Source organism: Aquarana catesbeiana, linkage group LG04 (assembly GCF_042186555.1).
Source record: "Aquarana catesbeiana isolate 2022-GZ linkage group LG04, ASM4218655v1, whole genome shotgun sequence".
Classification (NCBI taxonomy): domain Eukaryota; kingdom Metazoa; phylum Chordata; class Amphibia; order Anura; family Ranidae; genus Aquarana; species Aquarana catesbeiana.
In genome coordinates this window covers 76,313,759-76,341,076 of record NC_133327.1, presented here as the reverse complement: position 1 = coordinate 76,341,076, position 27,318 = coordinate 76,313,759, and the positions used below count along the sequence as shown (strand labels likewise).

Below are 27,318 nucleotides of genomic sequence, written 5' to 3'. Positions count from 1 at the left end.
CCAATCGTGTGGGCTTCATCTGACTTTTTCTTTCTAAAATTCTGACGGACCTAGAAATGGAACATGTTCTAAATCTTTCCGACGGAATCAATTCCTATCGGGAAAACTGTTCATCTGCATGCTATTCCGACGGACCAAAAACGATGCAAGGGCAGCTATTGGCTACTGGCTATTGAACTTCATTTTTCTAGTCCCGTTGTACGTCATCGCATTCTAAACGATCAGACTTTGGTGTGATCGTGTGTGGGCAAGTCCGTTTCAGCGGAACTCCGTCTGAACGCAGTCGGAAAAACCGTCAGAGTTTATTCTGACGGAAAAAACGTGTGTGTACGCGGCATAAGGCTGAGTTGTATCTCCAGCACAGTGGAGAGATGCCGGGGTGGAATTTGTGGATCTTGTCAGGTGTCCTGTACCATCTGGAGTAGATAATATATCTACTTTCTTGAGTAGAGATATTGATGGATCCTTTGTGTATATGGTTGTATATGTGCTCCCATTTGTCTTTGGGTATATCCATGGCTAGTTCAGTCTCCCATTGTCGGTTGATTTTATAATCTTTTGGGTTGCATCCTATGAACAGGAGTGTATAAAAAGCCGAGATCAAATGCCTTTGAGGTTCTGCGCTATTACAGAGTGCTTCAAAGGGGGTATAGTCCCGGTGCCAGTGGGTGTTGTGGAAAAAGTGTCTAATTTGTAAGAATTTAAAAAAGGGGATGTTTTGTTCTGGGAATTTAGAGGAAATTGCCGGGTATGAGAGGAGTTTGCCATTTTGAAAAAATTGTTGCGCTCTAATTGGGGGTTCGTGGGAAGGATCACATGTGTGAGGAGAGACCTGAAGGGAAGTCGGGGGTTCTGGTCTAAAGGAGTCATGGGCCCGGGCGAAGGAATCAGTTGAAGGTTTTTTCAAGCAGATCTAAAGTTCAGCATCGTTGGACCTATTAACAGGTTTGTGGTGTATTCTTTAGGGGTGGATTTGTGGTCGATCCAGGGAAGGTGAGAGACCGGTACCTGTGCAAAGGAGTTTTCAATTTGGATCCAATCCTTGCTATACTTGTGTACGTGCCAATCGATAATTCTGGTAAGGTGGCATGCCCAATGTTATTTGTAGATATCCGGGAGGCCTAACGCCCCTTTCAGTTTGGGAAGTATCAGTCTATCCCACCTCAGTCTGGGGGTATTGGAGGACCACATGAGGTTTCTGCACATTCTTTTGTAAGATGTGAAGGAAGAAGGGGGAAGTTTGATGGGGATGGCCTGAAAAAGATAGAGGAGTCTGGGCAGAACATTCATTTTTAAGATGGTTGTTCTACAGAACCAAGAAAAAGGACCTGTATGCCATTTGTGAAGGTCTCCCTGGATGATCTGGAGAATGGGTATAAAGTTCCGTGCGTAAAGTTTGGTTAATTTGGTGGGGATTTGGGTACCCGGGTATGTGATCGCATGTGGTTCCCAACCAAAGAGGAAATTACATTGGCATTGTGATACCGTCGTTGTCGGGAAAGTTATGTTCAGGGCTTTGGATTTAGTGAAGTTGATTTGGAGATTGGAAATTGTTTTAAAAAGAGTGAAGTCTTTAAGGAGGTTGGGAATGGTGGTTATGGGGTCTGAAAGGAATAGCAGGCTATCGTCCACATAAGCTGCAATTTTATATTGTTTGTGGTGGATATTAATGCCTTTGATGTCTGGGTTGTCTCTCAGTTTGCAAAGAAAGGGTTCCATGGTAAGGACGAAAATAAGGAGGGATAGGGGACACCCCTGACGTGTGCCGTTTGAAAGGGAGAAGGCGTCCGACAGGCGGCCGTTGACTCTGATTCTGGCTGTGGGAGACAAATATAGTGCAAGTATCATTTGAAGTAGGTGATTTGGAAATCCCATCGCCTGTAGTGTTGCATGAAATCAATCTGGGGAGTATACGGTTTGCCAGGACTTTGGCATAGAGCTTCACATCTACGTTAAGAAGTGATATGGGACGGTAGTTAGATACCATTGTGGCGTCTTTGCCTGGTTTTGGAATAAGCATTATGTGGGCCTCTAGGATGTCCTTGTTGGCGATCGGGGAAGAGGGTAGATTATTGAATCCCTTGACAAAATGGGGGATGGAAGTATCGGTAAAGGATTTATAATAGCTTACAGTTAGGCCACCGGGGCCTCTATTGAGATCGGGTGGTCTAAGTCTGTCGATTGTTTCCTGGTGAGTGGAGACGGGCTATATCGTAATAGTATGAGTATATATAGTGTAGCGCTAGTATTAGATCACAAAAGAGTTTAAAATCGCAAAAAACAAATATATCCAACTTATTCAAAAATAGTACCAAGAAGGATTTCAATAGATATCTGTTTGCCTAAAGAAATCTGAAGACCAATAAAGAGTCAAAATCAGGTGGTAGTGTCTGTATACCCCATAGATGAATTGAAAGAGGCAATACACAATAAAAGGGTCAGGAAAAATAAATACATCCAACCATTTTGTTCGTAGCACCATATGTTCAAAGTAATACTGGAGAGGATTTCAGTAGGTATCTGTTTGTATAGAAGCTGAAAATGCAATAGAAAGTCCCAAATAGGTAGTGATATCTATACGCCACATAGATAGGTTGAAAGGAGGTGGTATACAATGATAAAGTCCCCCATGTGGAAGCAATGCAGGCTTACCGGAACCGTTGGACTCACAGAGACGTATATCCCCTGAGTCAGAAAGGCTTGTGTTACCACCGGGCAGTAAGGTGAAGTATCCCGATGGACCAATATGGAATCCGGATGTTGTTTCCAAGGCTCCCAACAAAATTCTTTCTTGTATAACCAAATTTGTAGTGGCTCATAGAAAGTAAAAAAGGGGCCACATAGTATAATACCGTTTTTGTAAGGTAAAATTTATTATGATAAAAAACTTACATGTTCCATAATAAAAAGCGCTTAAAGTAAAACTGATGGCAGGCAGTGGAGTCTCCCGACGCGTTTCGTCTCATTAGACTTCATCTGGGGTACCTTGCCACTGCTGCCATACTCACTTATATATCTACCAAGACCCCCTTTGATGAGAATCCGGCATGTGCCACTTGTTTGCTTGCACTTCCGGGTAATGCCAAAATGGCGGCCCCGCGTGCGTTCCAGGCCTCTTTCTCATGGCTTCTATGCGTTCCAACCTTCCCTTGTGGAAAGAATGAAGAATAGATATGCCCATTTATTACAAGGTTTCCGAATCTTATAAAAACTAGATACCAGTGATGGTGTATAAAAGTAAAAATGATGATGTGAATTGAAGAAAAGACATCCGGATCTCCCGCAGGAAGCGAGTAGAACCGGATGACCGCTCCTCGTGACGTGTGTAGACTCAGCTTCCGTCCAAGTGGAACGCAAGCTAGGCGGCCGTCCGCCGCATGCGTCTCAGTGCAGCGGAAGGCATGGCGCGATGTCATTACCAGCGGTCTACTCTACCGACACAGATGACTATACACTGCATGTCTTATGTGTATTTCTGTATATGTTACTATCTGATGTATATTCTTATTTTTTCGTCACGAGGAGCGGTCATCCGGTTCTACTCGCTTCCTGCGGGAGATCCGGATGTCTTTTCTTCAATTCACATCATCATTTTTACTTTTATACACCATCACTGGTATCTAGTTTTTATAAGATTCGGAAACCTTGTAATAAATGGGCATATCTATTCTTCATTCTTTCCACAAGGGAAGGTTGGAACGCATAGAATCCATGAGAAAGAGGCCTGGAACGCACGCGGGGCCGCCATTTTGGCGTTACCCGGAAGTGCAAGCAAACAAGTGGCACATGCCGGATTCTCATCAAAGGGGGTCTTGGTAGATATATAAGTGAGTATGGCAGCAGTGGCAAGGTACCCCAGATGAAGTCTAATGAGACGAAACGCGTCGGGAGACTCCACTGCCTGCCATCAGTTTTACTTTTAAGCGCTTTTTATTATGGAACATGTAAGTTTTTTATCATAATAAATTTTACCTTACAAAAACGGTATTATACTATGTGGCCCCTTTTTTACTTTCTATGAGCCACTACAAATTTGGTTATACAAGAAAGAATTTTGTTGGGAGCCTTGGAAACAACATCCGGATTCCATATTGGTCCATCGGGATACTTCACCTTACTGCCCGGTGGTAACACAAGCCTTTCTGACTCAGGGGATATACGTCTCTGTGAGTCCAACGGTTCCGGTAAGCCTGCATTGCTTCCACATGGGGGACTTTATCATTGTATACCACCTCCTTTCAACCTATCTATGTGGCGTATAGATATCACTACCTATTTGGGACTTTCTATTGCATTTTCAGCTTCTATACAAACAGATACCTACTGAAATCCTCTCCATTATTACTTTGAACATATGGTGCTACGAACAAAATGGTTGGATGTATTTATTTTTCCTGACCCTTTTATTGTGTATTGCCTCTTTCAATTCATCTATGGGGTATACAGACACTACCACCTGATTTTGACTCTTTATTGGTCTTCAGATTTCTTTAGGCAAACAGATATCTATTGAAATCCTTCTTGGTACTATTTTTGAATAAGTTGGATATATTTGTTTTTTGCGATTTTAAACTCTTTTGTGATCTAATACTAGCGCTACACTATATATACTCATACTGTTTACAAATTTCCTTATTTTGTGTGTGAGCTGCTTTAATAGAGTAAGCGCGGTGTTTTTGAGGAATTTTTTTCACTATATCGTAATAGGAAGTCATTAATAGTCTACGTTCCGTCTGGGGTTGGATCATTCAGGTGTGAAGTAGATATATTGTAGAACTTGGAGAAATATTGCAAAAATTGGTCGGCTATGTATTCTGAAGTGGTCATGGTATTACCCGAGGGGTCCTTGATATTATGAATAGTATATGCTGCTTTTTTAAGTTGGAGGGCTCTAGCCAAGAGTTTCCCAGATTTATTACCAAATTCATAGAATAATTTTTGGGTTAGGGCATATTTGCGTTTCAGTGTTTTGTGGAGCTCCTCCGGGAGTTCCTCCCTGCCTTTTAGGAGTTCATTGAAAGATGTAATGGCCAATGATAATTTGTGTGCTTGTTCAAGTGAACGTATGCGTGCGGACAGTTCTTCAGTACGGGCTTTTCTAATTTTGTTCCTTTTAGCAGCTAAGGAGATAAGTTCTCCCCTAATTACGCAATTATGCGCGGCCCAAATTGTAGCAGGTGAGGATTCCTCAGAAATGTTTTCTGGGAAATATTGGGATAGGCTTTTGGTAATTTTTTGAGTTGTCTCCAGGTCAGTCAAGAGGGAGTTATCTAAGCGCCAGATAGTGGATCTGGTGTGTGTCATCGGGAGTGTCAGTCTCCTGGTGATGGGGTTATGGTCAGAGAGCAGCATGGGGTCAATTGTAGCCTCAGTAAGAAAGGTTAAGTCATTCTGTGAGATTAAGAAGCGATCAATCCTGGAATACTTGTTGTGCGACGGGGAGAAGAAAGTGAAGTCTTTTACATTTGGATGCAACATGCGTCATGTAGAGTCAGGTCACTAAGTTGGGTTTTTATCGCGTGGAGGGCTCTGTAAGTCATGGATGACGAACCATTGGATGTGTCTTGGGAAGGGGTCAGGGCAACATTGAAAGGTTGTAAGTTGTTGTAGGGTTTTGCGAAAAAAGGATACTTGTGTGTTTGAGGCGTAAAGTTTTGCTATCGTGATAGGCCTTTTATGTATGTATGAAAATCTGCCCTGAACATATCTTTGGACTTATAATATTTGGATGGGGCAGTGCTTGGATATCAGGATAGAGACGCCTTTAGATTTAGCTTCCTCATTGGAGGCATGGTAAACTGTCGGAAAGTAATGGCTGTGAAGCTTGGGAATGCTGTCTGCTCTAAAGTGAATTTCCTCTATACGGGCTATGTGCACCTTGGTTTTATGGAGAGTGGAGAGTAGTTGTTTTCAGGGGTGTTAAGTCCATGGATATTTAGCGAGCATAACATGAACTGTATGGGGAGTTGTGTCGATAGCTGGCGTGTTGAGGGTGGGGCGATGTTATTTATGCTGCTGCTGTATTTAGAGTAGGAATAAATTGGGAGTTGTTATCTCTAGGGGTGTACAGTATCTAGTGGGATCGGTGAGGTACAGAGCGTAAACAATGTGTGCACTCCTATTGGTTTGCCTGCACTGTGTTACGCTGCTGTGTGGGGGTTGACGAGTACCAAACTATGAAGAGTTACCAGATGTATATGTTCGCCCTTCGCCACAGGGCGTTGGACTGAGAGGGCGGAGGTTAACCCCTCGGAGTACTTTGTAAAGCAGGGTGTAGCCTGTACGCGTTGGTTTGACATGGTGAGAGTCAGTGTGTGGGATTGAGGCCATGTCAAATAGAGATTATTTGTATGCCTAGTGCAGTAGTCTCCCTGTGGTATTTGCCCTTAAGATGGAGTTTCTACCGAAATTCACAGAAATTCACAGTAGAAAGTCCATGGTCTGGGTTGTGCAATATAACAATACAAAAGTCAGTAACCCAAAAACATAAACTAGGATAGTAAAAAAATGCAAGCCTAAAACCTTTGGGACTGCAAGAAACAAACTTTTTACCAATGTGAACATTATACAGATAAAGATACCAATCGATCTGTGCCAAGAAGGCTGAATACCTGCTTACAAAGTCATCAGTCTATAGTTCTTACAGCTTGTTTTCTTCTGCTCCATTATGAGCCCTTTATCCTTCATTTCATGGGGGGCACAGAGCGCCAAGAGTCTTTTGTATGGAGTGTTGCCCTGCCCCTATTTACCACACTCCAGCAGCCTTCGTGGGGAGGGTATTATCTACGTTGGTTGAGGAGGTCGGGAGGATGTTGCAGGTGAACGTGTTTCATCATCCCTTTAATAGGGGTTGTGTGATGCCCCACTGTCCATCCAGGCGTAGAGTTGTACTGACCTAAGGGGGCTGGGGCACGGTCTAACTTGACTGAATGGGAGCGGGGTAGTATATAACCAAGGTATTGTTGCTGAGCGGAGACCCATATCTAGTTTGTAATTTCCTCTGTCAAGTGTAAAAGCTCCTCAAATATGGGTGGTAGTGCAAGTAACACGACAGTTTGCGGTATAAAGGTAAAGTGTCTGGCGGGTGCCAGATAATGGCCTCTGCGTCATTGTGGTATTATATTTTCCTGGGATGGTTCCTTCCACTGTAAGAAGTGGTCTATCAATACGACTTGGTGGTCAGGGTAGAATGTTACACTTCGTAAGAGTGTATGGGACTCCACTGTTTGATGCAGGCTTCATGCTGTGAGGGGGTCTCCGCAAAACGGGGGGGGGGGTGTGAGTGCCATGCCAGGTCGTAAGTCCAGTAGTACACTGTGGGACAAATGAATTTTGGGGGAGCCACCCGCGTCTGCTACCATTCCGCCTTATGCATACAATGTCAGATCTATAATTAAGCTATACGATCATGTCTTTTAGGTCAGATGGCAACTTAATTCCCATATTGGAGGTAGGGCATGGGGGATTTCGGCTTATGACCACTGTATAAAGCCTTAGACAAGGCTCCATGAAAGCATACCATACCCTGTTGTCTAGATCTTCCATGTGGCGTTACATTTCCCTTAGTTGGGTGTGGGTGTCTACTCTTTTCGTGGCCCGGCGGAGTACTGTGTCGTGCTGTTCTGTCACTTTTTCTACCTCATGTACTCTGTCAGTGAGCACATGATAATCCAGCCAGAGTTCTGAAATGGCAGCTGACAGAGTATCTTTTATATCAGCAGCAATAGTCCGAAGATCATGGATGTTCAGGTGGGGTTGAGGGGGGGAATCTATCCCTCCCGTGCCTGTTGTGACCACCGAGGGTGTAGCAGTTGGTGTCCCCGTTAGAGAAGGGGCTGTTGTCTGAGAGTGCCCGTGGTGGGAAGACGCCATGTTCCCTCTGTTGGTCCGGAACATTTCAGGAATGTTTTGGCTCAGACCCCCATTCTGTTCCCGGGGGGGAGCGGAAGAGGGACATTGAGGAATGACGGGATACTGTCCCCATGTTCTATGTGTATTTTGGGGTAAGGTTACCTTCGGTAGTGAGTAGCTTTGTCCTGTAGCGGCGGGAGCTTTAGATTCAAGCGTCCATCTTCATGCTAGGTCAAGCCACGCCCTCCCCGCATGTTGGATTTTTAATGCGATTTTTGCAAGTGGCTATAGATCCTAGCAATAATCATTGTGTCTTCCCCCAGCAGCAGGTACGTCTCCCTGTGCCCCCCTTGCCTGGGAGAACACAATAGCGCCACTAATTGTGTTGATGGGGGAATCCAGCGATATTCTTTCCTATGGCCGGCGGCTTAACTCTGCTGAAGAAAGCCTGCTGTCTTTGAAGTTCAATAGCTCAAGCTGAAATTTAGACATACAATTGAATGAGTCACAGCAGTGACTCATCTTCATCCCTTTTTCTCTCTTCAGACATGGAGATCCCCGTAATTTTGTATAGTGTGTGTGTGTGTGTGTGTGTATATATATATATATATATATATATATATATATATATATATATATATATTATATAAACAAAGTGTGTATCCACCTTCATGATAATATTAACTGTGTGTGTATTTTGTTATTATTATACTGTTATTTTTTTATAATCATTATGAATAAATCTCATTTACAGCCAAATATTCTCTCGATGGTTCATGTGAAACGGCTCACACCCTCCCCTGCCCTCATCATAACATCTGCCATCTCATTAATAATGATCATTCCCTCTGATTTCAGCACTATTGTAAACTATACCAGGTAGGTGAACTCATTTCTTCCTCATAATACAGTATCCTTTGTCCATCAGATGTTCATTTTCCAGGCACTTAGCCTTGTACACAGTAGATGATAAAATGTATGCTGTACCTATGAAAAGCATTGCTGTCTGGCACTGGGTGACCCCCTGGGGAAACAAAACCAATCAGATCGCAGTGTCAGAGGATGTGAGAAACTTTATTCAGCACAAGGTGCCTACTTGCAAGATAGCTGACTCTTTCGGCTACACCTTATGTGCATTATGTGCCCCTAAGTATAAGGGGCTTCAGAGACTGGTACCCCACTGTGATGCAGCCATTAAAAGGTTTTCCTCTAGATTAAATGATTGTCTTTCAGAAAGAAATTATCATAGGATGACTGAGATACACCATGCTTATGGGCAACATCACACAGCAGTAGACACCGACAGATCCTGGGGGATATCTAAAAGGCAAACAGGAATATTTTTGTAGTACACAGGAATTTTTAAAAAAGGGCTATATGTAATGATATTCAGGGTTTTGGATCACCAGCCAACTTTGTTAAAACAAAGTGTTTTTATTTTTTAAACATGCAAACAGAAAAATGTTTTCTTCAGAGGACAAAACAAAAGCAGTCCATAAACTCTGGAATGTAAAAACTTTGGCTCACTGCCAGTAAAGCTTGTCCCTTACCAGGGTTTTAAAGTCCTCGCCTGCATTGGGGTCCAAAGAAAAGGACACCAAAGCTCAGCCATGTCCCCATTACAAACTGAACTCGGCTTCCTCACAAGCATGTCCTGTTCCACGTTACACCTCAATTATACCTGCTGACTGTTTCCTACCCTTTTTCAGCACCCTCTAAAAGGGGGTTAACCCTTTTAGAACCATAGTACCCGTAGTCAGGGTTGGAGACTCTCTCCCACCAAAACTCTCCCCAATCCTCTTAATTCCAGGTGTGCTTTGTCCAACCCCCCCCCCCCCATGAAGGAGTAGGACCTCTCCCTGATCCCCTGGGGCGCAAGGCTCCTGACAGTTACATAGGGTATGACATGGTCCACCTAGCCAAAAGGCCTGGTGGGCCCCTCTCCTTATGGCCAGCCAAAGTCGACCACCAAGTACTAGGTCAAGGGGCTCTCCCAAGGACAGACCCTGCAGGTTTGGGGGAGGAAGGAACCTAAGGGCCACACATCCTGCCCCTAGACGTCAGAGCAAGCCCAAGGACTCACATCCTCCATCCAGTGAGAAAAAAACACACACAAAAGTGAAAGGTGATAAACGTGGAGATAAAATTTAATAAAATAAACGCACTGGATAAGGCCTGAGGCCTGATAACAAAAATTGCCTCGGACTTCGCCAAAAGGCCTAGCCCTAAAAGGCGCAGTGCAAAAAAAAGTTTTTGGTGCTGTGACCATGTGCCTTTTCAAATCGCGGGGTCCCACACCCCAGTGTTACTGAGAGCACCTCTAGAGTGACCACACCCAGGGAGCAAGGACACAGTGGACTCTCTGCCTTCCCAGCCCATGGCCAGACAAGGTGGATCCATTTAAACCAGGAGAAACTGGGCTGTTCCAGTTTTCCATGGGCAATTACTCCCATGCCCCAACTGCCTGTGGATGTCCTAGTTTCTGTTCCAGCTGGTACTAGCCTTCAGATCCCCCATCATTCCAGCAAGGGTACTATATAGCCAGCCATCCCAGCCCCCCTTTAGGCCAGAATGACAGCATAGCACCCCTACTGGACACTGATAAGAACAGACACCACACTTGATCTTAGCCAAAAGGCAGAGAAGGGATATGGGCAGCAGCTGTGTTTGCCATAATGAACCCTGTCTGTACTGTGCAGGCAGATCTTCATTATCAGTGGTAAGTAGATTTGAACACTGTCTGTTCTAACAAAGGGTTAAAGGTGTTGAGACTGGGCTTCTTGAATTGTATGTTAATGAGGACAGATTTGGGACAGGCTCATTTTAACATTGTTCAAAAAATCTTTCAGTCAGCCATGACACCAACATTTTTTTAGGCATTCTGTGTGAATGGCAACACATAACCAACATATAGTGGGGTTTTCTCAAATTTGACTACAAACCTGAAAATATCCTTTAAGGTTGATTTTAAAAAGCAGTTGAGCCCGTTCATTTTTTTCTAGAACACAGGGTTTCTAACTATATCCCTGCTACTGTCTATTTCACCTTGGGGCTTTACACAGCATCCTAGCCTATTCTTGGAGCCATCCAGAGCTATGTAACATATATACAAGTGATCTGACTATAAAGACTGTGTAATGCATGGTTCATCTGCATTCTCTGAATATTCAGTAATAAGTATAATACTGGAAGATGAATGTTGCAGAAGGAAAATGCCCAATGCAATGAAGGGTACTGGGTAAATGTGAGGCAGATCTGTAATGGTTCTTAGCCATGTGTGCGCAAGCAGGTCATATTCCCATAGATTTCTTTCATTCAGTCTGTGGGCTAAAGAAAAGAAATGTAACATCTTCCTTTATTACCCCTTGGCGCCAGCCGTGCACATATATGCGGCCTCTTGGCAGTTGGGTCTTGAGGCCGAGCATCCGCATATATGCGGTCGCCCTGTGTTTTTCAACTTACCATGCTTGGAATGCACTTCCAGCATGGTAGCCAGAGGGAATCGGTAAGCTCCCGATCCCCGGGAGGGGATCTTAATGGGCCAGGAGGCAATTGGCACAAAGAAGTTAAACATAAACAGTGTAGATGGATAAAATTTCCTGTTGTAACAATTGTATTCTGACAACCGCCACCAAAGGCTGTCAGAACACCCGAACACTGACTATATCTGATTGGATGCTTGCTCTGTTCAGCCAACAATTTTCCATCTGACCCCTTTGAGTGGTACCACCTGGGCCACCCACTGATTGAATTTTGGCCGGTTCATCAGCAGCTGGTCGAATGTTGTTCAATGTAAGACCAGCTTTAATGTCAACTCAGGTAAAGGAGAAGTCCAGACCAATTTTAGGACATATTAGCACTTATAATTTAGCAGGTCATCCAAAAATGTCCTCTTTGTTATTGCTAGTTTTATGATTGTTAAAGGTGGTTAGCTATTACATTATCTTATCCTTATTTCAGACACCACTGCTCTTTACCATGCCTGAACATTTCAGTATACGCAGTGATAAATTCTGATTACTGTAATCTTGTTCCCTTGTCTACATTCAGCTTTACAACCTGGCTTTTCTATGGTACAACGATTGCTGGCCTGATATATATGAAGATTAAGAAGCCGGATATTCCCCGACCATATAAAGTAAGTGATAAAATGTTCGGCTTCTTAGCTGTATCCACAAGTTATTTCTACCTTAAAGCAGTATTAAACCCCAAGGCAAACATTTATTATATTGCAGCTTACCAATTCTTAGATGTGATGGCTGCATTAGATTTCTTTTTCCTGATGCCAACATGGCAGCATACTAGTGATAGAGCTCTGCCTCTTGACCACTCCCTCTGGACCAGTGAATAGCATAAATGAAGGCATAATTAGCCGCCACCCCATTCTTCTATTTTTCCTCATACCTACACGCACCTGTGATGAAGTAAGCAGTTTTATGTCCCCCACCTCTGCCGCTGAGCAGTAGCTGTCTGGGTTCAAGCCTCTCCCAGTGCGAAGTCCCAGCGCTCGGGCTGCTAAATGCCTGGGAAACCCTCGTCTGTGGGTCTTGATGGGCCTCTGCAGTGTTTCCTCTTTAGGAATGAAATCTGAAATATAGCCTAAGTTTAGGGGCTTTGGGGGGGCAGCTTGCCATTTCCTTTTACTATGAACTTCCCTGGCCCTGCAGGCTATGACTTTACCTGTTTTTGTCAATCCTCTTTTTGTTTTTTCCCCCCTTTCTCTTCTCCTGTTTACTCTGGGGTCAGGGTAGGTTGCGTTCGGGAGGTGAGCGAGTCGCTCCATGCAGCAGGGGTCCCGGTCTCCCTATAGGCATGGGGCGGCCGACGAACGATGTATTTACCGGCCTAGGGCGCTCCCGATGATGTTCAATTTTGGCCACAACAATAGGAGGAGCTTGGGGGGGCGGTTTCTCCCATCCCCAGGAACTGGTGTAGGGCGGGCAGTATACAGCCTCCTGACTGTGGCTCCAGGCTTTGCAGTTATCTTGGATGCAGACTCAGCAAGTTTCTGTGGCGCCCTCTGCTGGTAGGACATTTTTTTTGTTTAAAAAAAAAAAAAAAGACACTGAAAGGGAAAATGTATTCTTTTTTGTTTTAATATAAAAAAAAAGGAGAAAGAGAGGGGGGTGGGAGGTATCCTGTTAGAACATTACTGGCGATCTCCATCCCTTTTTTCTCTCTTTCAGCTATTTGTATTTTCGGCTGGCTGTCCCTTTATCGCTATCACCATGAGTCAGTCACCACTTATGCAAGACCCTCAATGCTTAACCACTTCGTTACCCGACTATAGTAATATGACGTCCGCAAAAGGGCTCTCCCATCCTGGGCGGGCGTCATATGACATCCTGGGCTTCCCAGCTGTCTAGAGGGCGCATATCAGTGCCCATCAATTCTACATATCAGTGCCTCCTCATCAGTGCCACCTTATCACATCAGTGCCCATCGGTGCTGCCTCATTAGTGCCCATCAGTGCCGACCCATTAGTGCCTGTCAGTGAAGGAGAAAACAAAATTTTATAACAGAAACGAATACAAACTTTTTTTTTCAAAAATGTCGAACTTTTTTTAGAAAGCCTATCAGGCAGCCGGGGCAGCCTGCTGTCCAGCTGTGGCCCTTACTTCAGTGGCTAGTGCCCTGAAAGTCTGGACTCAAAACATTGAGTCAAGGAGGGGGTGCCAAGGGCGGATATCATTCGGGCTCTGGATGAGCTAAAGGTGTCAGCTGATTTTATAGGCGAGGCAGCAATAGACACGGTCAAGTGCTCTGCCAGGGCTATGTTGCACACAGTCACGGCAAAGATAGAGTTAAAACCATGGTCAGCGGATCCTTCCTCAAAACAGTCTTGGTGTAAGATACCTTTTGATGGCAAGTTCCTCTTTGGTTCCAACATGGAGTCGGCCATCTTAAGAGCGTTGGGGGGCAAGTCTGGTTTGCTCCTACAAGACAAAAAACAACAGAGGTCAAAGCCTTTTTCCAGTAGCTTTCATTCCTACAGAACCAGAGACTCAAGATTTTCTCGGCAGTCCAGGGCCCCGGGTGGCGGCTGGAAGGGGACACAATCAACTTTCCTTAGAGCTCACAAGCAGAAGATGCTGAGTGCCCCGCGGGAGCCTACTAAGTCTTTTTGATGGTGTGCAGTCCCAGATGCTCCCAATAGGAGCCAGATTGGCGCACTTTGCGGACATCTGGGCAAAAAACTGTACAGACCCTTGGGTAAGATCCACGATCACCCAAGGGCATGCTTGGAGGTTCCTTAGCACACCCCTTCCAGATCGCTTTTTACCCACTAAAATTCCAGAGACACAATCAAAAGCAGCTGTCCTATTCAATATGTTCAGTCTCTCGAAATGCAGTAAGCAGTAACACCAGTCCCCTCCTCGGAGAAGTACTCAGGGTTTTACTCCACCCTATTCATGGTATGCAAGAAGGACGGAGGGTGGCACCCAGTCATCGACTTGAAGGGACTGAATCGTTTTATTTAGTTAGAAAAATTCAAAATGAAGTCCATTTACACAATCATTCAAACCATACAGCCAGGCAATTGGATGCTCTCTCTAGATCTACAGGACCCATACCTCCACATTCCAATCTTGCCCACCTTCCAGAGGTACCTGAGGTTTGCAGTCGGTCAGACGCATTTACAGTTTACAAACCTACCCTTCTCCGAGGACCTTCACAAAAGTCCTCATTGCCATGCTAGCCCCACTCAAGGTGCAGGGACTTCGAGTCCACCACTACTTGGATGATGTCCTACTGCTGGCCAGGGATTGAGAAGAATTACTGTCATCCACACTTTGCAGAAGTTTGGGTGGATCATCAACTTCAAAAAGAGCCATCTCAACACGACCCAACAATTGGTGTACCTGGGAGTGCTGTTCGATACGGAGAAGGCATCTGTTTCTATTCCAGCAGAGAAAGTGAAGGTGATCAGGAAGAGAATTTTAGTAGCAGAAACTACCACTCGCCTATCAGTCTCTCAGTGCCTCAGTCTACTAGGCACCATGTCATCGTGCATCCCAATGGTTCCTTGGACCCACTGGCATCTCTGTTAGTTTCAGCTAGGTTTCCTTTATCCGGTATCTTTCATTATGAGAAGGAGCCTACAGTGGTGGCTGAAAGTGGGGTCCCTAAAGAAGTTGCAGCCCTTAAGTCCATTAAGTTGGACCATTGTTATGACCGACGCCAGCGAGACAGGCTTTGGAGCACACTGCGAAGGTCAGTCAGTTCAGGGCAGATGGAGCTTCCCCGCCAAGGGAATGGTCTCCAACGTGCTGGAGATTCGAGCAGCCTTTTTGGGATCATCTGTCACGAAAATTTCTGGATCATACGGAACGGGCCTTGCATTGTATTCTCTCAATTGGTCCACAGGTGGGGTCTACCTTAAATCGACCCCTTTGCATTTCACAAAACAGCAAGCTTCAGAGATTCTTGTCCAGATTTCTGCATCCTCAGGCAGAGGGAACAGATGCGCTGGTTACACCTTGGAATTGCAGCCAGGCTTACGCCTTTCCTCCAACAGCTCTAGTTATGAGGTTCCTCCTGAGGCTATTGAAAGAACAGGTGACAGTCATAGCCATCTTCCTGTTCTGGCCGCGAAGGCCTTGGTTCCCCTTGGTGATACACCTCAGCAAACAGCATCCAATCTCCCTACCAGCATTCCCGCACCTGCTGGTACAGGCAGATTCCTGCCCCCGAAGATACGCAGGCTGGAACTTCGAGCTTGGCTGTTGAGAGGGGGAGGCTGGAGAGCTTAAGATGCTCCCCTGGAGTTATTGCCACTTTACTGAAGGCCAGAAAACCCACTACTAATAAAGTCTACGCCAAGATCTGGGACAGATTTGCACTCTGGCTAACTGAAAGAGGCCTGGATCCTGCAGCCCCACCTTTATCAGCAGTATTGGATTTCCTTCAATCGGGCCTAAACATGAACCTTATCCTCAGCTCATTACAGGTGCAAATATCAGCAAACTCTGCAAAAACAAAGCTCAGATGGGCTGAGCAGCCGTTAATCAGACAATTCTTAAAAGCAGTTATCAAAATTCGCCCACCGTATAAAAGAGTCTTTCCCCAATGGAATCTGTCAGTTCTACTAGGCTTAATATCGGCCCATCCCTTTGCTCCAACCCGAGGATTGTTCTCTTTGGGACATAACGTACAAGGCAGTTTTCTTAACAGCAATTACCTCTGGAAGGAGAGTGTTGGAGCTTCAAGCCCTGGGAGCCTCAGAGCGGCATATAAGATTCTTTCCAGATCGGGTCGACCACTTTATTCCAAAGATAGCAACGCCCTTCCACCAGGCTGGTACTTGGGCTTTGCCCAACTTCCCAGAAGGGCGCTCAGAAAATCTGAATGAATTAGATGTCTCCAGGACGTTAAGGAAATACTTATCTGTTACCGCGACCTTCCTGCAGTGGTGACTGCACACTCCACCAGGGCGGTGGAAGCTTCATGGGCAGCTCTCTCGAATGTGTCCATGGAAACCATCTGTAGAGCAGCATCTAGGTCTTCTCAAAATACTTTCTTAAGACATTATAGAATTGACCCAGGCGCTTTGTCATCTGTAGATTTTGGAAAGGAGGACTAGACTATCCAGTCTTCAGTTATGATTTAAAATAAATTTGGTTTTGTCAAGCAGTACCCATCCTGTCAGCTAGTTATTTATCACTAGTATGCTGCCATGTTGGCGTCAGGAAAATGGAAAATTGTATCACATACTTACCGTAATTTTTCCTTTCCTGACGCCAACTATGGCAGCATATGAGCCCACCCATGTGCGCTCCGGTATGTGGCTTGTTACAAAGAATGGGGTGGCGGCTAAATATGCCTTTATTTATGCTATTCACTGGTCCTGAGGGAGTGGTGAAGAGGCGCTTCCGATTTTTTTTTTCTGTCGTATGAGAATTTTCATACTTTAGTAACCTATTCACATTCTATATGGAAACTAGCATGCAAAAAAGAAAAGAAAAAAAAAGAATGATCATTCGTCTGATATCTCATCGTGTGTACTAGGCTTAAAGTGATTGTAAAGTCTTGTTTTTTCCCTATAAAAATAACAAACATGTTATATTTACCTGCTCTGTTGCAGTGGATTTGCACAGAGCAGCCCAGGTCTTCCTCTTCGTGGGTCCCTCTCCTGTACTCCTAGCTCCTCCCTCCTGTTCAGTGCCCCCACAGCAAGCAGCTTGCTATGGGGGCACCCGAGCCGAGTCACAGCTCCCTGTGTCCATTCAGACACGGAGCCCCGACTTGGCCCAGCCCCCTCTCTCTCCTGATTGGCTAGCTGACTTTGATTGACAGCAGTGGCAGCCAATGGCATCACTGCTGTATCTCAGCCAATCAGGGGGGAGAATCTCGGATGGCTTAGACACTGGTGGACATCGCTGGACAGAGAGGGACCTCAGGTAAGTATTAGGGGGGCTGAGGGGGGCTGCTGCACACAGAAGGCTTTTTTTATCTTAATGCATTAAAAATAAAGAACCTTCTGCCTTTACAATCACTTTAGGAGCCCTTTTACACTGGGACGCAGGCTGTGTTAGCAGTAAAGCACTGCTTTACCGGCGCCCTGTGGAGCTTTTATCCCCAAAGAAGGGGTTAACAAGAGGTTAAAAGCGTATTGATTTCAATAGCAGGGGCGGTTTAGAAGCTGCCGCACCACCCCAAAGATGCTGCTTGCAGGACTTTTTTTTCCGTCCTGCAAGCGCACCGCCCCAGTGTGAAAGCTGCTATCTACTGTGCCCCCTGTGTTCCTTCATCCAGTGTAAACAGGAGCACAGGAGGTGTGTTACTGGCCAGAACTCAGGTGAAAACAGAGGGAGAAACAAACCTGAAAAATTAAAACGAATGCAACCACCACTTGCAACTCTCAACTGCACATACACACACTGCCTATGATTGGCGGTGTGCAGTGATGGCTTCCTGGTGGGATTGCTCAGGTGGGATGGGACTATGATCTGAACACGCCTGAGCCCATCCCTAGTGACAACCATGGCTCCCTCCACAGACACAGTATACAAATGAGTGTAGACAGGAAGGGATAGGAAATGTATTATTTGTAGGATTACTAGGCAAAACGAAGTAAAAAAGCCTAAAAATGAAAACAAATGCAGCTACCACATTCAAGGGTTGGTATACTGCAATGTATTAAATCTTTGTTTTTGAGTTTATTGTTTTTGAATGTTTTAGAAAGAATAGGGTAGGTTTCCAATCCATTTCCGATTTTTATTGCTGCAGGTGTTTCCTCTGGGTATAATCACCTTCTCTTTTTGCATTAGTAACCATTAACATGATAATCTAAAAATCTTAAAATTCTACAGTTGTCAACAGAACAGGAATATTATTATTATTATTATTATTATTATACAGTATTTATATAGCGCCAACAGTTTACGTAGCCCTTTACAACTTGAGGGTAAACAGTACAAATACAATACAATTTGATACAGTAGGAATCAGAGGGCCCTGCTCCTTAGAGCTTACAATCTAAGAATTATTACACTGTACCATCAAAAATGAACATTAAAAAAATATCGAACTGGACAAAACTTTTGAATATATTTGCTTGGAGTTTCACTCCAAATCATGTTTTGTGGTACAGCCAGGTGCTTGGCTAAGAATGGAGAATGAGAGAATCACTGGCTGCAGCTGCTCTCTGTAGCTGCTACCCTGCGGTGCTGAACTGGTTAAAAGCAGTGGCGGTTGGTGTTCAAGATATTGGGGGGGTTGGCACTACCGCCCCAACCCCCCCCCCGCAGGATGGACGGGAAGGCGGCGGTCGATGGCATTATCTTGGAAGGCCAATGACGAGGTGGTGATGCATCCGGGGTAGGGCTCCTAGCTGTTGCTGCCCCTCTGCCCTTCCACCTGCTGCTTCTCGCTCCAGCTTGCCAAGGGAATACCTGGGGCCATTGCTTCTCCTCCCGACCGAACAGGCATTGCTTCTCCTCCAGGCCGAACAGGAAGTGAGTCCTGAGACCCGATTGGGCCGGGACTCCCTGGCCAATCGAGTCTCAGTACCCACTTTCTGATTGGCCTGGGAGGGGCAGCAGGAAGACAATAACGAATATCAATTCGCTATTGTCACACAACTGGGTGGGTTCAGGGCGCAGTGCTCTGCGCCCCGAGCCCATCCTTTTTTTAAGCCAATTAGGGACCTTAGGCTCTAATCATGTGCTTAAAAAAAAAAAGAAAACCCCACTGAAATCCATGCGTTCGGCGCCCTGCACGTAGATTAGGGGCCAGGTGCATGGATTAGGGGGGTGGCGCCCCTGCACCTCTAATGAAGTGGCCGCCACTGGTTAAAAGCTAAATCACCAAGGGGAGGGAGCTGCTGAGCAGAAAGAGTTCAATAGACTGAATGAGACAGTACTGCACTGTGGGAGCTTTAGTCCAGAGGAGAGAGACTCTACTGTATTCAAAGGCATTTGAACTGCATTTCCCAGAGACAGATTGCCGTTAGGAAGGAAAAGAGCTGCATTTTTTTGGGCTGTACAGGACACTGCTTCCACTTGCTTTGAGGGAAACTGAAGGGTGCACATCGCTGTCTAGTGTACCCCATCACTACTGTATATTGGCGACCTGACTAGGTTCTGGAATGCTGAGTTTGGGAGTGCCAACAGCCAGAGTCACCTGGGTGCAGAGCAGAAAGTGAATTAATTGCTGTGTGTGACCAGATGGTGAGCTGCAATATCATTGGGACTGGTGAGCTGCTGCTGTGGGCATTTACTATCTGCTGATAGAGACTGAGCCCTTTAGGAACTGGCCATACAGCCATCTAGTAGCCTTATTGATGCCGGCAGGCTTGACTGGGAGTATTCTCATGTACACCAAAGCTACAACTGGACCCCACTGATAGAAAAATACAGAAAAGAGGGCGCACCAGCCTAGTGCATTATCCCAAGTATATTTATTAATACTGATAATAAATTAAAAACTACTCACAAACATGTGGAAAATGAAGCTTTGTAAAAACCACCTTGTCGTGGCAATCAGTCCTGAAACTGACAGTCTCCAGATAACAGAGAAGAAGACTTTGAGGCCTCTGCTATTGACGCATTTCGAAGCAATACCTTCTTCCTCAGAGCCTCTGGGCCCCAACGCAACCTGGCTGAAGAGTTAGGACTAAAGACTGTCCCTTTAAAGCTACTACACAGAGACCTACACCTATTGCTTATGCAAAGAGTTACCTCTCAGGGGACATTGCACCAAATCCTAGCCATTCTCCTAGAGTGCACTCTAGGCTAGTTATAGTATTACTATTCACATTGCAGTTAATGCTTCTTTGCATTGTTTATTGCTAACCTTGCTGATTCATGAGTTAATGCCAGTCTAGTTAGAACTCTGTTCTAAGTTACCTTGGCATAGCGATTATACTGTCTAGCGGACACAACCAAGTTAACCACTTGCCGACCGGTTCACTCCGATATATGTCGGCAGAATGGCACGTACAGGCATATTAACGTACCTGTACGTTGCCCTTTAAGATGCGACATTGTGGGCGCACGCGCAAGCTCTGTGAGTGTGATTGCAGGTCCCGCGGACTGTATGTCCGCGGGGATACCCACGATCGTCTCACGGAGAGGAAGAACGGGGAAATTCTGATGTAAACAAGCATTTCCCCATTCTTCCTAGTGACAGGACACTAATCACAGTTCCCTGTGATCAGGAGCAGTGATCAGTGTCATGACACACGTAGCCCATCCCCCCCACAGTTAGAACACATCCCTAGGACACACTTAACCCCTGCAGCGCCCCCACTGGTTAACCCCTTCACTGTGTCACATTTACACAGTAATCAGTGAATTTTTAATCGCACTGATCACTGTATAAATGTGAATGGTCCCAAAATAGCACCAAAAGTGTCCGATCTGTCCGCCATAATGTCGCAGTCACCATAAAAATCGCAGATAGCTGCCGTTACTAGTAAAAAAAAAAATATTAATAAAAATGCCATAAAACTATCCCCTATTTTGTAGACACTATAACTTTTGCGCAAACCAATCAATAGATGCTTATTGCAATTTTTTTTACCAAAAATATGTAGAAGAATACGTATCGGCCTAAACTGAGGAAAGCATTTTTTTTTAATATATTTTTTGGGATATTTAATATAGCAAAAAGTAAAAAATATTGCATTTTTTTCAAAATTGTCGCTCTTTTTGTGTTTATAGCACAAACAATGAAAACCGCAGAAGTGATCAAATACCACCAAAAGAAAGCTCTATTTGTGGGGAAAAATGGACGTCAATTTTGTTTGGGAGCCACGTCGCACGACCGCGCAATTGTCAGTTAAATCGACGCAGTGTCGAATCGCAAAACGTGCTCTGGTCTTTGGCCAGCCAAATGGTCCAGGGCTGAAGTGGTTAAAGTGTAGACCTACTCCTGCAGGAGCTTCTTGGTAATCTGGATTCTCTGTTCTGCGCCGACTCCAACAACAACCTCAGCCCCTCTGACACACCTGGTTAAATGAAAGTTACTGCAAGCCCTTATAAGAACATAAGTACTGATAACTTTAACTCGGCTGCAAATTAGCATCAGTAAATAGACTCAAGACTGTTTAGTGGTATATGAACTCAATGTATTGTTACGGGTTAGAACAAATAGTTTAAGCATGATGAAGCACACAGAAGGTAGGTTCAGACACAGTATAATCACTATGCCAAAGTAACTTAGAAAAGAGATCTGTACCACTAGACTGGGAATTAACTCATGAACCAGCAAAGTCCTCAAAAAACAGTGCATATAAGCATTAACTGCAATGTGAATAATGCTATAACTAGTGCTCTCTGGGAGAATGGCTAGAATATGGTGCAATGTCCCCTGAGAGGTACCTCTTAGCATAAGCCAAAGGTGAAGGTATCTTGGAAGGGACAGTCTTTAATCCTAACTCTTCAGTCGGCTAGCGCTGGGGCCCAGTTGTAATGTTGGTGCACATAAGAATAGTCCCAGTCAAGCCTGCTGTCATCAATAAGGCTACTAGATGGCTGTATAGTGAGTCCTAAAGGCCTCAGTCTCTCTACCAACAAATAATAAATCCCCACAGCAGGAACTCACCAGTCCCAGTGATATCGCAGCTCACCATCCGGTCACACACAGGGATTAGTCTACTCTCTGCCCTGCACACAGGTGACCCTGGCTGTTGGCACCCCCGAACTCAACGCTTCGGAACCGGTTCAGGCCACCGATATGCAGCAGTGATGGTGCACACTGGACAGCAATGTGCACTCTCTGGTCTTTCTCATGGCAAATGGAAGCTGTGTCCTGTACAGTCTGAGAAAAATGCAGCTTTCCCCTCCTGCCATTCTCTCACTGGAAAAATGCAGTTTGAAAGCTCTTGATTACAGTATAATCTCTCTCCTCTGGAGTGCAGTTCCCACAGTGCAGTGCTGCCTGACTCAATCTATTGAACCCTTCCTGATCAGCAGCTCCCTCCTCTGGGTGATATAGCCGCTAACCAGTTCAGCATCGCAGGGAAGTGGCTACAGAGAGAAGCAGCAGCCAATGTTTTTTTCATTCTCCATTCTTAGCCAAGCACCTGGCTACACTAGTAAAGTTGACTTTAGGATGTTGCTAATGCATTTAACTTTAATGTAATCAAAACTGTCCTTTAACTTCTTGCTCCATGTAACGCATATGTGCAGCAGCAAAGAGGGTGGGCTTTAACGACCATATGCCACATGTATGCATCCATGAAGGGCCGTGCTGAGAGTGTGCTCCCAGCAAAGTGACCAAGCTGTCATAGACAGCTCTCGGTCACTAGTCATAATTGAGAACCAGCCAGATGGGCTTGTGATCATGTGGCCACCGTGACAGCCAATCACAGTGGTCATGTGATCAGGAAGTCTGTCCTGCCGCCAGGCGCAAAGACCCACTTAAAAGGTGCCGGGGCTGGGTGAGAAGGGGGTTAAAGAAGACTAGAATAGACTAGAATAAACAAAAAATGAAATAACCCTCATCTGTTTCTGTTCTTCAGCCAACAAGTTTAATGAAAGCAAAAGACAGGAATCTGGATTTTTTCCCATAACAATATATTTATTTCAGGTTCCGATCATTATCCCAGGGATTGTATTTATCGCCGCCATATACCTGGTCCTGGCACCCATCATCGACAGTCCTCAACTGGAGTATCTCTACGTCGTGCTCTTTATCCTAAGCGGAGTTATTGTTTACATTCCTGTGGTCCATTACAAAAGTTCCAACAAATGTTTCCGATCCATTACTCTTTATCTGCAGCAGCTGCTGGAAGTTTCTCCAGCTGAGAGAAATGACTGAGAAGAGGCCTGGAGACATCTGATGCCCCTTTGTCTGTGAGCAGATATCACTACTTCCCGTTCCTCTGGACTTCTAAAGGTTTATATTAAATACTTCCATACTGTGAACTAGACCTTGTAAATAGAAATTTGTTTCATATAAAATGTATTCTCTGTCCACTTGACTTATAAATCTATGCATGCAATGTAAAGATTAGAACATTTCCTTTTACTGTTCTCACTCATGTGTAAAATAAAGCTTAGTTCATGATAACAAGGAGTTCTTTTGTTCCTGGAGAAGGGTGAGGTCCTCATTACCAGGACACACATCACTGAAGGGCCATACACATTGTCCAAATATCGGACAGCATTGGCCGTTTCAATAGAAACCGGCCAACATTCGGCTCGTTTGTACGGCAGCCGGGCCATCTTTTGTCGGGGCGTGACTGAAAAAGGTATGTCGATTGGCACCCGATCAACGCTCTCAGCCAATGGACTATCCCCCTGTCAGAACACAATAGCTCAGCGGTGGAGATTACTGTACTAACATCAGATTGTTAGTACAACAGCTCCTCCTGAGTTCTTCAGTTTTTTTTCATTCAGCCTGCTGAGTTGAATGTAAAAAATGAATAGTGTGCCCCAGGCTTAAGGATTTCAATTCTAGGTAAAGCTGTATGTCTTTCAATGGGCATTCACTAAGGCCCCTTCACTTGAGCATAGCTGTTGATTAGGGATGAGCTCAGGCTTGTTCTGACATGAATTTAAACCTGCCTGAGCTATCAAAGCCAACAGCCAATCATAGGTAATGTGTATACGTACATGCCTCTGACACTTATGACTGTCTCTCAGCTTTGACTGCTTCTGGGTGGGATAGCTTACAACCCACCTGAGCTCATCACTGCTGTTGACTCATGATCCATGGTGGATTGCTGTGTCAGCAGCAGCTGGCCTGTGGTTAACAGGTGATCAGGAGATGATTTTCTGCTTCTTGCAGCCTGTTTGAAATCCCTCTTGGTCGCACAGCAACAGCTTCCATTGGAGAAAGTTATGGAACAACCTATTCACTCCTATGGAACACATTGACAGGCAGGATCACCTGCCAACTGCACCATGCCCTACTTGGGGGGTTAGCAACCTGCCGATTGTGATCTACCCGTCGACCGCAGACAGCTGATGGGTAGATCGCAAGCATTGCTAGCTTTGCTGATCCTTCCTCTCTGCTGTCTCCACTGCTTTCTTCTTCACTGCAGTGCAGGAGGCAGCACAGCACTGGATGGAGGGCGGGAGTAGGAGCTGCCTCAGTAAACCTTTTCAAGTTAACCAGCAGGTAATTGGTTGCTAGGATGCTGGGTGGTCCTAGCAGCCAATCACTGGCTTATTAATATGAAGTTAACTCTGCCAGCTCCCACTTCCACCCTCCATCCAGTACTGTGCTGCCTCCAGTTCTATGCTCTGCTGTACACACTGTCAGGTAGAAGAGTGCAACCTACACAGTGCTGTGTGAAGGGGCAAATTACACTGCTGGGGAGGGGGCAACAGAGAACACTTATGTGGGGGGAGAAGGGGGGGGGTGATGTGAAGGGTGCAGAATACACTGCTATGGAGGAGGCAGAGGACACTACAGTGGGGAGGTGTTGTGAAGGGGACAGAGGATAATGCTCTGGGGGGGGGGGGGGGGGGCGGCAGAGGCCACTGCAATGAGGGGGGTGTAATGTGAAGGGGGGCAGAGGACACTGCTATGGAGGAGCAGAGGGAGGCGGGGGAGCAGAGGACACTACCATGGGAAGGGTCAAAGGACACTGGTTTGTATGGGGGGCGGAGGACACTACTGTGGGGGGGGGGTGCAGAGTATACTACTGTCTGGGGGGCAGAGTACATTACTGTGGGGGGGGGGTGAAATGAAGTGGGGGAGGGACAGATACTACTGTAGGGTGAGAGGACACTACTGTGGGAGGGGGGCAGCGGACACTACTGTGGGTGGTAATGTGAAGTGGGGCAGAGGACACTACTGTGGGGGAAGTGATGTGTGTGAGATGACATGTACTGGAGAAAAAAAAATTCAGGCAGGTGTTTTACTACAAGAATAAGGAGACCACAGATTACACAGCAGTGTAAAATAGGCCAGCAGCAGCAAGGCTAGTACAAAATTTACTAAAGAAAAAACGCACAGGCTGGGCTGTGCCACTTTTGTGAAAAAAATATAGCAAATTAAAAAAATTATATAGCATATACAGTGCAATTGCATATACAATTGCTACACAAGCCATATTCTAATTTAACCACTTTTCCCCCGGAAAATTTACCCCCCTTCTTAACCAAGCCATTTTTTGCAATTCGGCACTGCGTTATTTTAACTGACATTTGCGCGGTCATGCACTGCTGCACTCAAGTAAAATGTATGTAATTTTTTCCCCACAAATAGAGCTTTCTTTTGGTGGTATTTGACCACCACTGGGTTTTTTAATATTATGCGTTTTTTGTGACACGAAATGATCCCGGAATATAAAAGTGGTTCTGAAGGTTTTTTTACATTGATGCATTCTATGGAAAATGCACCACAGAACTGGCTCGGGATCGAGACCACATGAGTGCCCTCACAGCAAGCAGTATGCTATAGGGGCACTCAGCGGGAATGGGGGAGCCAGGAGCACCAGCAGGGGACCTGAGAAGAAGAGGATCAAATCTGCTCTGTGCAAAACAATTGCACAGGGCAGAAAGGAATACCATGTTTGTTCTTAAGAAAAAAAAAAACACATTTCCCTTTAACAATCACTTTATTGTTATTAAAAATGACCTTTCCATTTTCGATAAAATTCAATGCAATATGGCAACCTGGAGGCATTCTGTACATAGTTGGTGTATAGAACTTCCCCAGAAATGTGCACTAAGTAGCACATCAAATTTTAGGTATCCTCTGTAATAGGAGTGATATTTTTGGTGAGATATTCCCTAAGGGTTAATTGTTTCTAAAGGGATGCAGACACTGCAACGTCCCTCATTATAATGTTGAAACTGCATCAGCTAATTATATTGAACACATACACTCCCATTCAGGAATCAGTACTTCAAGAACACAGTGGAGCATACAGATTTTTGCTACAAACAGAAACAGGTAAGAATCTGCTTTAAAGTTTGTTAAAATCCTGGCAATGTACATAGATCATCCAGAGGGGACTGTTTTTTTTTCAACAAAAGTGAGCAATTTTAGTGAGCAAGGCTAGGTCCATATTAAGGGACAAAGAGCACAGGATGAGGATTTATTGTAAGAATTCAGAAACTGCAGAGGATACAGCATGATGCAGTGTGAATTTAAATAAACCAAAATTAACTACGCTTCTTAGTGTGATAAGATCAACGTACATAGTATATATGCAGCAGATGACATTAAGGTTTTTAACACCACCACTGTGAAAAAATGACAATAAGATTAGAAAAACATAAATTATAAGAAATTGCAAAAGTCCATAACAAGTCCAAAGTGATCTCAATGTGAAAAGCATCCACCCTGAATAAAGGTATCCTCTCCACCATCATGGAGATACACCACACACTCACTGGACTCTGTTGACCCAAATGCGCAAAAAGGTAGATCCCACAGATTGGTCAACATATATTGGAATCCAGGTCACTGCTGACATCCATCCAGATATCCAGGTGGATTCGTACTTAAATGCTCCAATATCCCTTTATAAACATTGAACTTACCGTTCGGGGGGGAGAGAAAAGAGGGCTCTCATAGTGTAGTATTATAAAAAAAGATTTATTTAAAACCAATAATATTGTACTTACATCAAAGTAGACAAAAATCAGCATGTAAGATAATGGGAACGCCAGTTTGCATTCCACCTGCGCTCCAACTACCAGAAATGACGTATCTCGAGAAACTCCACCCAATGCCGTTTCGTCAGGTTACGTCTCACATCAGGGGCCATGTGCTCAGATATGCTAACACTTTTATACATAATTACAACCAGCACGGGCCAATCTGATCAAATACCAAGCCATCCTCATTAATTATATAAAACCAACCGACAGACAGTGTTTTATATAAACAAATCTCATATTGGATAGTCTTATTTTAACCTCTAAAATATATAAAATATAAATGATATATATTTTGGGATATAGCTTAACCTCATTACCATTAGCCTCTATCTGCTAGGGAGAAAAGGGGCCCCAAGGGCATCTAGTGGTCACTACAGATATTATAAAAAGGTATATA

General features: G+C 44.8%; 1 protein-coding gene and 1 pseudogene across 1 annotated transcript in view; one reads left to right on the top strand and one right to left on the bottom strand.

Moving 5' to 3' along the window:
* The window catches only part of LOC141141384 (b(0,+)-type amino acid transporter 1-like), a 44,834-nt gene extending 21,626 nt beyond the window's left edge, over nucleotides 1–23,208 (top strand). The window contains exons 4-6 of the mRNA XM_073629043.1: nucleotides 8,606–8,730; nucleotides 11,902–11,989; nucleotides 22,888–23,208. Coding sequence (XP_073485144.1) covers nucleotides 8,606–8,730; nucleotides 11,902–11,989; nucleotides 22,888–23,118 — 444 coding nt within the window. The 3' untranslated portion in view covers nucleotides 23,119–23,208. The remainder of the gene's footprint in view (nucleotides 1–8,605; nucleotides 8,731–11,901; nucleotides 11,990–22,887) is intronic.
* Nucleotides 10,377–10,501, bottom strand: LOC141141961 (U2 spliceosomal RNA; annotated as a pseudogene).
* Nucleotides 23,209–27,318: the final 4,110 nt, after the last annotated feature.